Genomic DNA, 17,527 nt, shown 5'->3' on the forward strand with positions numbered 1-17,527 from the left:
CAGGCTGCCTTAACTGTACTCTGTCGTCAGCTCAGAAAGTGCAGTGCTGTGCTGAGTCCACCAGTGGGCTTCACGTCACCCGAGGGGACGCCCTCTCCTTCAGATGATAAACGTTCTTACAAAGTGATGTTCTGATTCCACTGTGACTTAGGCATTTCCTTGCTAACATTTCTCCCTTTGTGTATTTGGAAAATCACATATAACGATGAGAGGTTTGTTTAATTCTTTACCTTAACATTTTCCTGCAATGATGTGGTGTCATACCAACTTTAAGAGGTGACAGTGACAGTCCTGTCTTCATTTAAAGCCTGCACCCAGTGTGTTTCAGCTCATTACAGGCAGTGTTTTTCCTGATACTTCGACTGTCCTTGATAGCCAATGGCGGGAGAGAGGTCTTTCAAAATGTTCCTGTAACCACACATGGCCCCGATAGCCATGTGTAGTCCTTTGCTGAGGTCACAGGATGTCCTAGAGTCATCTTACAGTTCCTGACCCTTATCCCGTGTGCTAGGTAGCAACTTTGTAATGTCAAGCTGAGTGCTTCGGACTGTCACAGACTACAGAGGCCTTTTCTGCAGATAAAACTATGAAATCTATTCTCTTCTGTGAGGTCAACTATGAATTTCCAGTTTGCATCTTTGATTGCTGTGTTTAATTTTCACTACTTTAAAAAAATAGCCTCTCTTGTCAGGTACCAGCCAGCACTTGTTAGTTTATTATATATTTATCCTTCAGGGTCACTCGGCATCCGAAGGCAGCAATGCATTGTTCTTTTTTTTTTTTCTTTTCTTTTCTTTTTTTCGGAGCTGGGGACTGAACCCAGGGCCTTGCGCTTGCTAGGCAAGCGCTCTACCGCTGAGCTAAATCCCCAACCCCGCAATGCATTGTTCTTAATCATATCCACAAGGACTTCGGATTTTGTGAAGACACTGCCCATGGGCTATCCTCTCCATGTAGGAATTTCTGTCAGGTACCTTACTGTGCGTGTGAGTTTATTTACCCTACTGAGTCTAACATTTGGGGGAAGAGACTTGCCTTGTTTCCTTTTAAAACTTAATCTTGTTTTGCCCAAGAGAATGATTCTAAAATCAGACACAGCACCAGGTGCGCTGAGGCAGTGTGGTTCCCATCTTATCCCCTTGTCTGCTGCTTCCATAGAGAAGGCCATTAACTAGCTTCTGGTTTCTTCTGCCTCCATTTCTCCTTTTAAAATGAGAGTAGACACAAACGCTTTCTCACAGAAGGCATTCCTGATGAGCAGAGCCTGCACCGGGCCAGTTTTCACTTAAGTATTTCCTGAGGCAGCAGTGGCGGTTCTGGGGCTATCTATCCTCACTGCGTCTGGGACAGCAGCCATTACAGTGATGGCTCGGTCAGCCCCTCGCCTGGTCATTTCTCAGGCATGCGTCTCTAAGTCTTTCCATCAGAGCTAGAACCTCTCGATACCATCCCAGCTTCCTACTGTGGACAGGACATCATCTCGGGACTCACCCGGATATCGCCTTCTCCTGCGCTGTCCAGATTCTGACACTGCAAGTTGTAGCCTCCTTCCCAGCTGGAGAGAACGAGCTGCCAAGGCGTCAAGAAAGGGAAAGCCGTCAAGGCAACGATGCGGCCATCCCGAGTGACACATCCCAACTAACGTCACCTCGTAATCCGGGCAGAAGCGGTCCAGAATCAGACCCAGTTTTGTCCTCAAGCAAGCGATTACTGCTCACTGGTGAACAGATCCCAGTATGTGAAGCAAGGGATCACCGCTCACTGGTGAACGGATCCCAGCATGTGCTGCTTCTCCTTAATGTACCCGTTCAGGCCACTCAGAAGTGAGAGGACCCATCGCTTTGGTAAGAATCATTTAGTTGTCTCTACAACCCAGTGTAGTTTCCTCAGGTTTGTTTCAATAATTCTATAAGATGTGCATTAATTTTACAGAAGCATTTCTTCACTGTGTCTGTGCTACTTGATAATCAAATAATTTGTGTGACTGACACCTAGCCCATCCCACTATTCTCTAATAAAAAGTTGCCTTTTAAGAAAGTCTGCCATGGGGCTGGAGAGATGGCTCAGTGGTTGAGAGCACTGACTGCTCTTCCAGAGGTCCTGAGTTCAAATCCCAGCAACCACATGGTGGCTCACAACCATCTGTAATGGGATCTGATGCCCTCTTCTGCTGTGTCTGAAGACAGTACTCATATATAATAAATACATCTTTAAAAGAAAAAGCCTGCCATCTAGCCTTCCTTGCCCCATTCCTGGAGACAGTGAGGCAGTGATGATCGATGAGCTCAGGGCACAGCCACAGAGTGGCGGGCACATCATTGCGACTCAGACATCCTAACTCACTCCCTTCTGTTCTTTCTATGACATGAGAAAACAGACATTAAATTCCTCATTGAAAATTCTACAAAAGCAGCATTCCCCCTGCAACAATTTTAAATTCTAGAGTATGAAACTTTCCAGGACGAGGCCTAGAATTTCCTTCTGCCTTAACGCTACTGATGTCTAAGTGATGGATGTTTGGAGCCTTGGTCTCTTCACTGCAGTGAGGAAGTTGGCCTATCTCTCTTCTAACAGCAGCACCTTTGGGTAATGTGGTTCTGAGGACAGGTAAGGCCAGAAACGCCAGGTTTCCCAAGGCGCTCTAGTATGAATCAGGTCCCTCCTGGGCTTTATGCTCATGTCCCCGATGCCTACCTGCAGCAGGCTGGACACCCAGGATGCCAGGAAGAATAAGTAAGGGTTAGTGCTTTCTCTGCGAGTGCCGCTGCAGTTTTCAGACTGGGCAAGCTACATCGAACACGGATGTTTGAAACCCCCAGGATGAAAGCTGCAGCTGAAGGGTTAAGTGTACGTTTTCTATACTACCAGTGCGGTGGGCGTGACCCTTAGTGTGGACAGGGGTATTCTGTTTGTCAGGCTTTCGCCAAGCCTGTTCTGCCTTTCTAACCACTTAGGAAGCTGCCTCCTGGGCTATTCACAATCCTCTAGCTGGGTTGTGTACCAGAGCTATCTAATCTAACCTTTGTACTGAAGGAACTAAACAAGCTTGTCAAAGAAGAGTAAGCTTAGCCGGTGTGGACTCAGTAACTCCAGACCTCACCTAAGTCAGTCTCTTGGCCCCAGCCCTTCCTTTCCACCTTAATCCAAACACGTGCGGCTGCAGCCTGCCATGCTGTGTGCTTCCGGCTCCTGACCAAGGGAGGGTCTCTCTCCCTTCAGCCATGTAAAGAAACTGAGTCGGCATGGTGACACACACTTTTATTCCCAGCACTCAGGAGGCAGAGGAAGATGAATCTCTGAGTTCAAGGCCAACCTGGTTTACATAGTGAGATCCAGGACAGCCAGAGCTACATAGAAAAAGTCCGTGTCGGGGTGGGGATTTAGCACAGTGGTAGGGCGCTTACCTAGGAAGGGAAACGCCCTGGGTTCGGTCCCCAGATCCAAAAAAAAAACCAAAAAAAAAAAAAAAAAGAAAAAGTCCGTGTCAAGAAAACCAAACTAAATCCATCGCTTTATCTGACCGACTTACATCTACCATGCTTAATACACTTTAATAAAGAACATAAAACTGTCTCTGTGTCAGCAGACTTCATGGTCCTCCTGCGATGAGATACGGAGACTGTTTACACAGCTTTCCTCTCCCAAATTCCACCCACCAGTGCTTCATTTTGGTCACTATGGCAACAGCTAATGGCTACTATTAAAATGGTGCACGTTAGCTAGTGCGCAAAATAAAGTCACGGTGACAGACCTGCATTTTAAGACAAGCATTACCACCTTTTAAAATTCATGGCTGATGGAAAAGTCTGACTTGCATCATTTCTGGGCATTTATAACCTTTATGGATAGCTTTATCCTAATTTTTCCTTAAAAACTACTATTTTTGTCCCCTTTCTCCTTTTAATTTTTGCTAGAACAAGTTGAATAGCTTAGATTTCTCCTGGCATTAGGCAAAGAGACCATTACTTCTGCCTTTGGCTTGATGCTTTGCAGGTGAGAAGGAGCTAAAGGGCGGAGGCTTGGTAGGCAGTTAGAGCCCACTAGCATCAAGCTAGGCCTGCCAGCACATTCCGAAGACTGGGTAGGACTCTCCACAGGAACACCAGCATCTCTGTACCCGGACCTGAACACTGACTGCATGTGAAACTTGACTTTTACATACAGAGTAACTCTGCTAAGCCTTCGAGTCATAGAATATATAAGGGAAGAAAAGTAAAAGATGTGACTTTCCAAAGCCCTTTCAAGCCAGGCCATGATTCTAGTTTTAATTTGGCTAAGGAACACAAAAGCAGGCCTCAACTCAAGTTAGAAGCGAGGGCTTCTGACTCTTTGGATAGGCAGAGTCTCAGTGCAAGAACAACTTCAACTTTCTCGCGTTCTGACATGGTGGTAAAACACTGACGGCACTGCTCTGGAAGGTACACTAACTGGCTCTCAAACGCAGATACTTGCTGAGTTAAGCAGGCCAGAGTGCGGGCCACACACACTTACCTCCACCAGCATATATGCAGAAAGAAGTGTGATTCCGAGGTTATACAAGGTGAGGATTCCCCTGAGAGAAAGAGCAGGCCTGTTCTTCATGTACTTGTTACCCAGCCATATTGAGAGCAGATACATGATGGTGAGGGTGAAGGTGGGGAGGTAAGAGTCCAGCAGGAACCACCCTCGAACTCGAGAATCTGCAAAGAAATGTTTATGGTAAGGAACCCGAGGTGCGACTTGCCCGTGGTTAGCAAGCCTGACACACGTATTCATCTGTGCAACCGGCGCCCCCATGGATGGGGCTCGTCCCACGGTGTCCAGTGAGCACAAGTCCCATCCTCACTGAGCACTCAGTGTTTGAGTGGAACTCACGTAACCAGGTCAAGTTGCTTTCCCCTGGACAGACTCACAGACACCCTGATTCTTTCTCCGCAACCTCGGCTTTGGAATTCTTCTTAATAAGTTGGGACCTTGCATCTTTTCACTTAAAGAATGCAGTTTATGTTTTTCTCTGTGTCAGCCAAATGGCTAGCTTCGCCAAAACAGATGCTAATACCAGCCCTGGGTTACTGCAGTCTCAACCAGGATATACTGGACAAATAGGATAATTCAGTTTCCAGAAAGGACATGCTACTTAAAACAGGTGGTTTTCAACATACAGATTGTTTCTTCTGAAATTTTCCATTAAATTTTATGGTAGTAAATTGTGTGTAACGAAGTACAGAACAAAGCTTCAGATAAGGGTAACACACACACACACACACACACACACACACACAGATACAGACACACATACAGAGACAGACAGACAGACACACAAACACACACAGATAGACACACATACAGAGAAAGACAGACAGACAAACAGACAACACACACACACACACACACACACACACACACACACACACATCTTTAAATTTACAAAGCTTTCATGGAACAAATAGCTCCAGTTGGACACTGAGAGAAAGCTGAGAGGAAACTCCTGGGTGGTTCACTTCCATCACTGCCTTTGTTCGTGCTGACACTTCCTACAGATGAAAACAGACAGACAGAAGGCAATAGGGTGGGTGGCAGCAGTGTCTGTCCTGAGTTACAGCCACCACCGCCACCCAGGTGCCTTCCTGGCACCTCCCATGGGAAGGATCAGGGGAAGAGGGCACACTGACACTGACTCTTAATCCGTAATGCCCACGATCCATGCAGGTTCACTGCAGCAAACCCGGCTGAGTTCACTGGGCGGTGGCATCCACAGTGGGGAGCACGTGGCTCTGGTGGCACTGAGGACAAAATGGCACAGCCCTGGAGTGGCTGGCTGAGGACAGCCTCCTACAAAGCTGCAGATACAGAGTTGTGTCAGGACTAGAAGTGTCTATAAGCAGGGACAAGAGCGAAGATTCGCCAAGAGCCCTTCCTCCAGAGAATAAAGAGCTCAAGCTCTGTCACAAGGTAACCCCTGGGCGTGGCCTGTAGGCATGAGTGGGGTTTGCTCATTAGCCTCCTTTGTTTAAAGGTTGGCTGGAATCACGTGTGTGTGCCGTTTGTGTCCTACACAGATAGCGTAGTTCCACAGCTGTGAGCCTTTCTTGACCTTGCTGGTTCTTGCTGGAATGCCCTACACTGTCTGTTCTGACCTTTTCTACTCTGACCATTTCCTGTCACCCTCACATACTACACTAACGTGGAGAGTGCCATTGTGAGCACCGCTGCTGTGCCAGGGAGAATTGGACAGACAGCTCCCTTGGTGAGAAGGATAAAGATGGGAGCTCCGAGGTCAGGTCCACCACGGCCTTTCTGACAGCTCACGCTCCTCTGGAAGCACGTGTGCTAAGTGCCTTCCTGCTCATCCTCTCATGCCTACGTGCAGCCCTACGTTCTAAAGGGAGCCATTTCTCACTCCCTTTCACAACCACAGCTTCTTCTGCTTAACAAGATGGCGGCAACTTTGATTTCTTATTCGGCTATCCTGCCATAGCTACTGTGAAGACTTTCTCCATGCCAGGCACCATCTAAAGCCTCCTGTGAACTGACAGCGTTCTCAAAGCAGTCCTTTCAGGTAAACGACATGGCCATTCCTGGGGTCCCTCGAGAACCCCAGCATAGAGCCACAGAGGGCAAAAAGCTCACAGTCAGCTCCCCTACCCAAGCTATGGTGCTGCCTCTGAACTGTGTCCCTCCGAGACATGCTCAACTCCTGCTGCTACACACGTGGCTTCCCTCAGAACCAGGGTCCCTGCAGCTGTAATCGTGGTGCATCATACTGATGAGGGTAGGCCCTAACCCAGTCAGCAATGTCTTACAAGACAGGGACAGAAGAAATAAGGAATACTATTTGAAGACAGTGATGCATCTAGAGGCTGAGGACACCAGCCTGCCATCAACCCGACACTGGGAGAACAGCACCAGATGTCATGGGGACAACGTGAGCCCTGCCTTGACTTCAGAACTGCAGGAATGTGTTTCTGTCACCTTCAAAGCCCCCAGTCCTAGGGAGTGCATACTTGTGGCCTAGTGTGTAGGCTGCATCCTGACTGTTCCCTGTGCTAGGTTTTCCTCCTCAAGCTTCACCTGTGCTCTGCAGAGAACTATCTCCCTCTCGTCTCACCTGGACTTACATGCGTAGTGTCAGGAGGAGAGTTGTGTAAAGTACACTGTCTGGCAGCTGAAAGTCTTTCCTGCGTCTGCCATGCTGCTATCCATGTGCACAGTGAATGGTGATCACACCTGTGCAGCTAAAACATGGCAGCAAGTGTCCGTTGTGGCTTTGGGGGGCGGGGATTTGAGTAGTGCTACTCTTTGTGTCTGGCATATCCCGCAGTACCACGGATGTGGTGTGCACAAGATCAGAAAAAGCTGAGGGTGCCTTCGAAGTGGCTGGGAGGGGCAGTCATCTTTAGGAAGGGACAGGGATTCTTGATGTGACTGTAGTAACCCAATTCAGTGATCAAGTTGCAAATCTTACAATCTCCCTGCAATGAAGCAGAGTAAGGCCCTGCGACTCTTTTTTCAACTGACCCCAAGTCTGTATTAACGCCAGCTCCCACCAATCTACTGACAGCAAAGTTCAGTGTGAACTTAGCTCAGAGAGATCAATGTTTAACTCTCTATTCAGAGAATCAAACAGAAAGCTGTGGTCCCTAAGAATGCATAGTTCCTGTAGCCTCCGGCCTAAGCAAGAGGCTATGCCCTCTACTCTGGACGGTTCCTCCCCCAGGGAGCTATAACTGTAAGCAGAGAGAGCAGAGGTTGCAGCCGGTTGGCCCAGCACAAAGGGCCCTCAAGGAGAAAGAATGGAACATCCCTTCAAACTGCACAGTTTCGGTAAAATCACCATTCACTTAGAATAGTTGCAGAACCTCATCGGAAACTGGGGAATGGTCCAAATGATCTCCAAGCTGTGAGAAGAAGGAAAGCTCGCCTCCCCATATGCAGCCACCAACCCAGGCACTATTGCTGGTACTAAGGATGCCAAGAAGTGTTTGCTGACAGGAGCCTGATATGGATGTCTCCTGAGAGGCTCTGCCTCTGCCAGAGCCTTACTGATACAGATAAGGATGCTTGCAGCTAATCATCGGACTGAGCACGGGGAGTTAGAGAAAGGACTGAAGGAGCTGAAGGGGTTTGCAACCCCATAGGAAGAACAACAATATCAACCAACCAGATCCCCAAGAGCTCCCAGGGTACACCATCCCAAGAGTACACATGGACAGACCCATGGCTCCAGCTGTATATGTAGCAGAGGATGGCATTGTTTGGCATCAATAGGAGAAGCCCTTGGTCCTGTGAAGGCTCATTTCCCAAGTGTAGGGGAATGTCAGGGTGTTGAGGTGGGAGTGGGTGGGTGGGACGGGGAGCATCCTCATAGGAGCAGGGGGAGGGGTATGGGAGGGGGGGAAAGGGAAATAACATTTGAAACATAAATGCATAAAATATCCAATAAAGAAAAGGAAAGCTGTTGCAGTCTTCTCAGAACCCGATTATGGTGCTTTCCCACATGCAAATAGCATTCTTCCGGCGCGTTCCCAAGCTGCTTACTCACCTCGTGGTCCAAACATGTTGTCCAAGAAAGCATTGACTTCATTATCAAAGGCCTTCAGCTGCTCCTGAAAGAGAGGGGAAAGTAAGTAGCCTTCTCTTTTGTAACCGCTCGACATGACCAACCTGTAGCTCCCGACTCTGTGAGTGCTTCAGCTTCAAGGTCTGGGGCTGCAGACTTGAGAGTGGACAGGAAGCACAGCCTTGCTGTAGCCAACTTGCAAAGACTGAAGAGAGAACGACCCTCTTGTATTTTCTCAGTAACAAGAGTCCCAAAACAGAGGGTGGACTTGGACACTTGGGGCCACTCCCTCAATTTCATTTACCTCTAAAATGCTTACAGGCAAAGCTCTTCCATAAGCAGCTTTTATGGCTACACTGAAAGCTGCTGTAGGGAATGGGGTGTCATAGTTTCCACCAGGGATTCAGCAACTCCAGGCTTCACAGAGCCAACCCCTTAAAGGATGTGTGCTTTTCCAGTCCAGAAAGAAACTGAGCATTAGAGCTAGTTTTCTATCACTGTGTTTGCACATCAGCACTAATTAACATTTCAGTAAAGAATGTCACCTGCGGTGTTGGATTAATTCTTGTCATTCAGATTCAGACTGGGCTATGCAGTTGCTAAGCATCTAAAGGTGACACTTGGCTACCACCACCCTGGTCTACTGTTGCTGTCTGCTCAAGTCAGCAATGGATGCTCAAATCTCCCTCCCCTATCATAAAGGCCTGGAACTTCCCTTCAAGCAATGGAGATGAAGACTGAGATCCAGGGTTCTGAGAAGGAATTTCGGGTGGACTTTGGTAGCAGTTGGGTGTGACAGCCTCAGAACTGTCTTGTATGGAATGAGCTCTGGATTCAAAGTGGAATGCAGCCATGACCCCAAGCACCTCCCGCCCGGACACTCACAGGCCAGGCTGAGAGAAGAGGGCTGAAGCACCGTCATCTGAGGACAGGACCTGTGTGTTTATGACTGTGTGTTTGGGACCTAGTTCTATTTGCTTTTTGATCCTAAAATTTCAAGAAAAAAATAAAAGGTCTTCAGGACATGAGGAAGCGTGGGAGGGAGGCTGTGAAGTGGACAACACTGATTGCCATGGAGTCAGTGAGTTAGAGTCTTTCTTACTTCATAATCTCTCTATAGAAAGTGTTTCGGTCAAAACATCCCTGAACTTTGTAGACACCTTTTTTCATCTTCGGCTTCTACGTGGAGCATCTTAGGATAACTACAGGTCTGAGAAAGGGCAGTGACGTTGCATCTTGGGGGGCGAATCCCAGTTGTGCAGCTAGCGATGTGCAGGTCTGGTTGGACCTCTCGTTCTTCAACAGATCAGGGTATTAACCTCACAGATAACTCCTGGCAGTTGCCACACCATTCACAAATGTTTAAACCTTTTCAGTTTGTTTGCTAGGGTTCAAAGTCCATTTTCCAAAATTTACGGAGCTAAGAAAGCTGGAATTAGTAGGATACGAACTCGTTGCTGCTGTAAATTTGCAGAAATTTACTTACAATGTGGAAAGAAACAGAAGAAGACAGGAAGAGAGAGCTGAGAGGGAAAAGGATAAAAGGGGCCTTGTCTTTCATTCTTTGTTATCCACTGACAAGTTACCGAACACTGATGCCAGTGCCAGGTTAGACGCCAAGTGCAAAGTCAGGGTACATGGTCCTCATCTTCCTGGACTTCTTGGTCTAGAGAGTAATTCAGAACTCCAGGGCAAAAACAGTATTATGAGGCTCCTCAGAACTGTACTAGAACAGGGCAGCATTTTTAACTTAAATATCCTTGAGACACACTAGGAAGAGGTGAGGCTCCTGCTGATTTCTGAACCTCTGGGTATTGTGTCAAAGGGAGAGGCATTCAGAAGCCACAGATGCAAACACATGGAGGTACAGTTCGTCAGGGAACCTCTGATGACCAGGGTCTACAGTGGCTCAGACGGTCGGAATGCAGACAACACTAGGAAAGACAAGTGTGGCAGCAGAGAGCAGAGCAGTGTTTGCCTGAGGACCATGGGCGTGTAAAAGGGGGTGGGGGTGGGGGGGGGGGGGGGGGGGGGGGGGGGGGGGGGGGGGGTGGGGGTGGGGAGAATATACTTCAAAACGATGGGTTAAATAAGGACACTTGCACATACACATAAGGGAGCGTCTGTAGCCAGCGGGACTGCACTTCAGAGTATGCTGAAGATGTCTTCAAGCAAAAGGAAAATGATGCCATATGGAGGGCGGCGGTTAAAGAAAGCCACGAGCATCATAAGCACTGAGAAGCCATAGTTCTGCACACTCTAAGCAAGCTGGGCTCCCCACCTAATTGTGTCCACTATTAACATGGTACTCCCTGTGCTAACTCTTCCTTCCACCTTAACCAGCTAGAGGCAGCACTGGCTAAGACCCGCTTGCTCCTACTCCTCCCCTAGGTATGAAGCCCATCAGGAGGACTGGTGTCCCACTCTGCAGCTCCACGGCAGACTACAGAGACCTCAGCAGCTTGCTCGAGATATACCCTCACCCTAACCGCTGGCTTCTGCAAGCGCTTGAGGAACCTGAGACCAGAAAGAGTGAACTCAGCTTTCTGTCACCACAGTGCTGACTGGATGCCCACCCACCCCTAACTGCCCCAATTGGAGGTCAAGTCAAACCAGCCCCGCCCCCCAGCATTTTACAGCTGTGAACATGCTCACACTCAGGCTGTCAGGCTTGGTAGCAAGCACCCTTACTGCTGAGCCGTCTCACTGGTCCTGCTTCGCAGACTTGAGTCTGTTTATGGGAGCTTTATATTTTACTTTAAAAAGTGACTCAGGATCTTGGTGTCTCTTCCGTCTTATCAGCTGGTTTTGGAGAACAGTTTAAAGACAGAATAGGCAATTTCACCAGAAGTTCACTGCTTTTCAAAACAAGCGCATCAAGACCACAAAACAGAGGATTACATTTGAGTGTAAAAATGTAAAAATCTTTACTTCTCCTTTTATCCATTTCCAAGTACAGCGATGCTTTAGAGTTGGGTGACCGTAAGTCAGGAAATAGGGCGTGACTCCAGTGCCAGAAACATCCCAGGAGCCTCAGGCCAGAGCTGAGTCGTAGGGGACTCAGGAGGAAATGTGTCCCCTCAGGGACGAGGAACTATAGAAAATGAGATCTTTACCTTGTGCTCAGATGACTGAGCGCTGAGCCTGCTGGCCAACTCCTGGGATTATTCAGTCAGTGAACTGCAGTAGGGCAAACCAAGGGATAGCCTATGCAAATGCCCAACTCCTTGGCATCTAACTGGCCACTTCACGAGGAACTTGCTTTGTTGGTACCCTGCTATGCAGCCCAGGCTGACCTGGAACCTGTAGATCCCTCGCCTCAGTGCCCTGAGATTTGGAATTAAAGGCATGGACTGCCACACTTGGCCTGGGAACTGGCATTCTTACTTGGCATAAAATCTGGAAATTTGGGAAAATCAATTGTTATTACCTCCTTTGGCTGGCTGGACTAGAGTCCAGTGGCCTCTGTCTGTTTCCCTGCTCCCCTGTATCCATGTCCCTCTGTGCACTCTGCCCCAGGTATGTCTGATTATTAGTGATCCGATGGCATCACATGCTTCCGAGCCACCGCGTGGAATCAGCTTGCTGATGCCTGGATGCTCTTAAGTGAATTTTCTTTTCTCGGTATTTCCCTCCTCCCAAGCTGTGCAAAAGCCTCTTTGTGTGACACTCATTAGGGGTTCCACAGCACTTGTACAATGGCTCTCTGAATGAATGAATTCCCCAGTCACCCTAGGGCTGGGGCTAGCACACTGTGGGGCTCTACTCCTGACCTCTCTCCCTGGTGACAACACGCTTCTTGGCAGGTTTGACAGGATAAGGACTGGGCACTAGGAATTTGTCTTTGGCGAGTGAAGAATGAATCAGAGAGGAGAGGGATGCCGGGAAACCTCCAGCAAGCATTATAGTGATGCTGAAATCGTAGGCACCATGTCTAATGAAACCCTAACTAGGCAAGCTCTAAACAAACTAGGAACGGAACCCAAGGTTTCTCGATTCTTGGCAAGCCCTCTGCTGCTCAACGGTGTCGCAGCTCCCAGTCTTTCCTATTCTAGGTTTTATAGCCAGGAATGCCCAGTGTAATTTCAGTAATGGGCTTTAAAGAACAGTTAATTTTCTGGAGTGTGACAGGCATGAGTGTCTATCTGCTCTATCTGCATGTGCTACAGTGGGAGGACTGGCTCTCCCTCGCCTCTCAGCATCCTCTGCGAACTGCTGCACAATCCACCCTGCACAAGAACCCAATGTTCTGAAATCAATTCAGCCCAAAGAGGGGGAGTGGCGGAGTGGCCAGACACTGCCCTCTGAGTGCAGAATACAGGACACAAAAGGGGTGATGTCAAAGATAGCAAAGGTCTGTTTCCCAGGATTCCCCATGGCTGTTCCTCAGGGAACACAGGCAGAAAGACAACTGTGCTCAGAAAGAACTGATGCAGTGGAGCAAGCCTGCAACACCGCCCCCGCCCCCGCCCCCAGGCCCCGCCCCCAGACCCCTGCCCCAGACTCCCACCTCCCCTCCCTCCCTGTCCCATGCTCGAGAGACCAGGGAAGGAGGATGGAGTTTAAGGCCAGCCTGTGTTGAGTACCGAGACCCCACTCAAAGAAGGAAAAGAAAAGAAATGATTTACTTTTATTTGCGAAGACTCTGAGTTTGCAAGATAAGCGTGTTTCATAATCTAAGAACAAAAAAAGAGGCAGGCTTTCTCCTCGACTTTCCAGAGAACGTAGAAGGAAACGCAGGGCAACGGTATGGCCACACAGCAGAGTGCAACAACCCATCAGCAGCCACAGATGGAGCGCTTGCCCAACAAAGGGTGTCGGAGCAAGTGAAGACAACCCCCACAGATGTCTCAAAGCAGCAGGCCAAAGTCAGTCAGGACTAACCCTGGTGGCTCCCTGAAAAGACCTGATCTGGTACATGTGCCTCTCGGCACTGGGTACTTAAGGGGATTTTTAAAGCTGGTGCTAAGAACAGGTGAGACATGAATTACACATGCACACAACGATGTCACAAGGTCACGTCAGCGGGCATCCACGGAGCACAGCATGGTGCGTGGATATCAGAGACACATCTCAAAAGTAGAGCTTACTAACTCATTTACTGCCACACTGGTGACATAGTGGGTAAGCACTGTACAACTGAGCAATTGCCCTAGCCAAAAGCAGACTTGAAAATATATTCACAAAGCTTAAATGATCTATGTATTAACTCAGTGGTTAAAGGTATTTTATTAAATATATTTCATTAAGTATATTTCATAAAAATTAGTATACTAAATTAATTTCTTTCTAGTCAATTTAGAAGTCACGGTTCTTCACTGAATATCAAAGAAATGCAAATGAAAAGTATACTGTGACTCCACCTCACCCAAGCCAGACTGGTCTTTAAGAAAACAGCAAATATTAGTGAGGACACTAATGATGGAGTGAGATCTCGCCCAGACACCATGGGAGTCAGCATGGGCATTCCTCAATCAAAGAACTAGATCCGTCATAGATCCCAGCTTCTGGAACTGGGCGACTTCCTGGACTCTCAGTCAACAATCCCAGAGACCCAGGCTCATCCATGTTTACAGAAGCACTACTTACATAGCTAAGTAACAGAACTGCCTTGCTGCCCAACAACGGAAGAGTGAAAAAAACACATCAGATATGTACAGGATGAATTTTTTCCCAGCAATAATGGAAAACTAAGTTGTTTGCAAGAAAAGGGATATAACTGGAGATAATCATATTAAGCAAACTCATTGTGGTTGGTAGATCTTACACAGATATGCAAAACTGTCTGTACATCTATGATGAGCAAACGGGGAATTCTAGAAGAAAGTCAATCAAGAGGAGGAGGAGATGGATGAGAAGAGAAGTGGGGAGGATGAACGGGACATGCTCAGCGTATGATGTGTGCGCCCTCATGTAACATAGTACTGTATGCACTAAATACAAATGATGAAATTAATTTAAATAATTTTTTTAAGAATGGAAATAAAATGCAAACTTTTTTCTTATAACATTTTGGTCTTATTAATAGATACCAAACAGTTAATATTAACTGAGTAAAACAAAACCCACTACACATTGAACAAGGAGTCCAGCTTCACAACAAGCAATTCTACTAGGTCAAGATCTTTGCCATAACCATTACAACCTCTGCTTCCACAGGAAGTGGGCAGCTAATAGAACACTCCTTGGAGATTAAGCCAAAGCCAGATTTCCATACTCAGAAAAGCCAGAACAGAGCCAGGTTCAGAACATAGGGACGCGGGAAGAATGAGGCTCTTTCACCAGCAGCAGCAGCGATGAAAGGAAATTGTGTCCGCATGTGCTCTGGTTGTCAAGTGCTGAGCAGAGAGAAGCAGCCGGCGCTTCTCAGGGACAAGTGCTATCCCTTTGAATAGGAAACAAAGCAAGGTTTCTCATGATTTCATGGGAAAGTGTGGGTCAGATTTTATTCCTAGTTTTCCAAGCAAAGGGCATCTCTGCGTTATTTCTAGGCAGAGCTATATATTACAAAGATATCTACAGCATTCCAATATATTTTTGATGAAGTAAAAAAGATGATTTTTTAAATGAAGTCGTTTTTATTTTTTAATTTATTTATTTATTGTATATGAGTACACTGTGGCTGTCTTCAGACACACCGGAAGAGGGCATCAGATCTCATTACAGATGGTTGTGAGCCACCATGTGGGTGCTGGGAATTGAACTCAGGACCTCTGGAAGAGCAGTCAGTGCTCTTAACCACTGAGCCATCTCTCCACCCCCTCCCCTTTTTTAGTCTTCCCTAGAAGACTTCCCCTTGGCTTTTCTGTGGAGACAATGTCAAGTGATCATCGTTAGTGGTCATTGCCAAAAGGCGGGATGAAGATGGGCTGTGGGTATGAGACCGGGAAGCTCATTCTCTTGGCCTCTGAGACAGGGCACTGCAAGCCAACTGTAGGTACTGGCACCTCAGCATCATAAGGACACTAACAGGCCATGTCTCATTGTCCATCACTAAGGGCTCATAAGGCAGTGGACAACAGATGGGGCCTCTATGGGCGAGAAGAAGGCGGTGGCAAGTGTCTGTCTGTAGATGTCGGGAACAGAAGATGAAATTACTATGAGCTACACACACAGGACAAAGCCAATGTCTTTGCCGAAATATTGTCAAAATAATATAAATGCAAGACTTTGATGCCCGTTTTCAGAAATGAGCAACATCAGACATCCTGTCTTAGGCTTTCTCTTGGCTACTGTCAGACGCCTTCTAAATAAGCATGCTAATGACTATGACTACCCTCCTCTTACCATAAATATTCTATTCATTAGGTACTAGGAAGCACCGTGTAGTACGAAATGATCCTAATTAAACATAATCATCGTCTGTCTTTTATTCAGCCTCTGGAGGCTACTTTTTAAAATTACAGTACAGAAGTTATTCAGGGTGATTATGTGATCTCTGAGGCCCTTTCCGGCCCACAGTTTTAGAGACAAACTAACAAGTGTTTGTTCTCCCATCCTCTCGTTCTTCCTTCTCCCCCAATCTCAAAGCTGGTGGGAGGAGCGCCAGATTCCTCCAAAAAGAACTGACCCTGAGATATTGCTGACCAAGAATCAGCAAACGCAAAATTATCACAGACTTTGAAACAAACACACACAACTCACAAAAGGAACCTTGATCTAATGAACAGGGTATGTGGAGAAGAGGTCTGTTCACACGAAATGCCTGATAAGTTTGTTCCCAAATCCCGCAGGCAATGTTTCCATTTCCCCCCTAGATATTCCAGAGAAATCAATGTACAGTCTCTCTCTGTTTCTGCTCTCTATGTTTTAGAAGATGCAGAGAGAAGAGAGGGCCTTCCCCCTCAGCAAGAGAATGCTTCTGCAGTCTTATCAGCAGTGATGTGTACCACAGCAGCAACAATGGACGGCCTCACAGGGCCTTTAGTGGCCTGCACGAATCCCACCACTGTTCAGAAGGGAGTGTGTACGCTCTAATTAAAGTGTTAAGTAAAAACAGCTTCAAGCCCACCCCACCCTATCTCAAAGTTATAAATGCAACATAAAAATTAAAAAAGGAAAAAGCCCAGCTGTTCAAAGCCATATGTATAGGAGAGCATAACCAAACCCCCTCCTTTAGCCTCAATCTGTTCCCTAGAGCAACCACTGGAATCTACCTGATTGCTCAAAACAAACACACAAGTACACTAATTGGCACGTCATGACTTTATGGTTTTAAGATATTGTCTACACTGAATTCTTCAACTCGGTTTTCAACTCTCTTTAAAGATATACTTTTGTGTCATTTAGAGCATGTCACCGTTGTAGTCAAGGCAGCTCTAAGAGCTCTGTAGTGTTTTTCTTCTACCTTGGAAAAGAGAAGGCATCAATCCAGAGCATCAACAGTGGCAGGGACAGGAGAGGGAGGATGGAGAACCCTGCCTGGCTCTCCCTTCAGCAGAAATGTTTTCAGGACAGGGTGCTTTTTTAATGCTATCTTGGCCCAATCAGTGTTCTAGTTGTTTCTCAAATGGGGTCAAAATTCGTCTCTGGAGAAGCAGGGACTTGAAGTTTCCATCTGAGTGGGTAAAGAAAACGTGTTGGGGTTAGATATATTAGAAAAGTCAAAGAAAACAATGCGAGACTGAATGTTTTCTCAAACTGTTGCTGGTGTAGAGAGAGAAAGTCCAACTCGTTGGCGTAGCTTTAATGAAACAGCCCCGGGTTGCAACGTAGCTGGCTGTGGCAGCCAGCAGAAAGCCTGAGAGAGGTCAGGCTGGGCGGGTGAGCTGCCAGGGCAGGCGCCCTCTGTGACGCACAGGAAGTGCAGGAGCAATCCCACCTACAAGGGAAGCTTGGTCAGGGCTGCATGCCCACCACACATATCTGGAAACTGACTTTAAGTAGTCTCCTTTGCTGCTCCTGACAAGCAGGCCGTGTGGGGAGGATGCAGCTGGCCACCACACTGTTCCCGTGCCCACAGTCTCACTGGTACAGGGCCTCTAAAAG

At 47.4% G+C, this 17,527-nt stretch overlaps 1 protein-coding gene across 2 annotated transcripts in view; it reads right to left on the reverse strand.

Annotated features, from left to right (window-relative positions):
* The window catches only part of Elovl2 (ELOVL fatty acid elongase 2), a 41,693-nt gene that overhangs the window by 9,772 nt on the left and 14,394 nt on the right, over nucleotides 1-17,527 (reverse strand). For both annotated transcript variants that reach the window (XM_032884607.1, XM_032884608.1), the window contains exons 2-4: nucleotides 8,522-8,585; nucleotides 4,492-4,679; nucleotides 1,492-1,569 (exon numbers count right to left, since the gene is read on the reverse strand). In XM_032884607.1, coding sequence (XP_032740498.1) covers nucleotides 1,492-1,569; nucleotides 4,492-4,679; nucleotides 8,522-8,585 — 330 coding nt within the window. The remainder of the gene's footprint in view (nucleotides 1-1,491; nucleotides 1,570-4,491; nucleotides 4,680-8,521; nucleotides 8,586-17,527) is intronic.

The sequence above is a fragment of the Rattus rattus genome, chromosome 14 (genome assembly GCF_011064425.1).
Source record: "Rattus rattus isolate New Zealand chromosome 14, Rrattus_CSIRO_v1, whole genome shotgun sequence".
Lineage (NCBI taxonomy): Eukaryota > Metazoa > Chordata > Mammalia > Rodentia > Muridae > Rattus > Rattus rattus.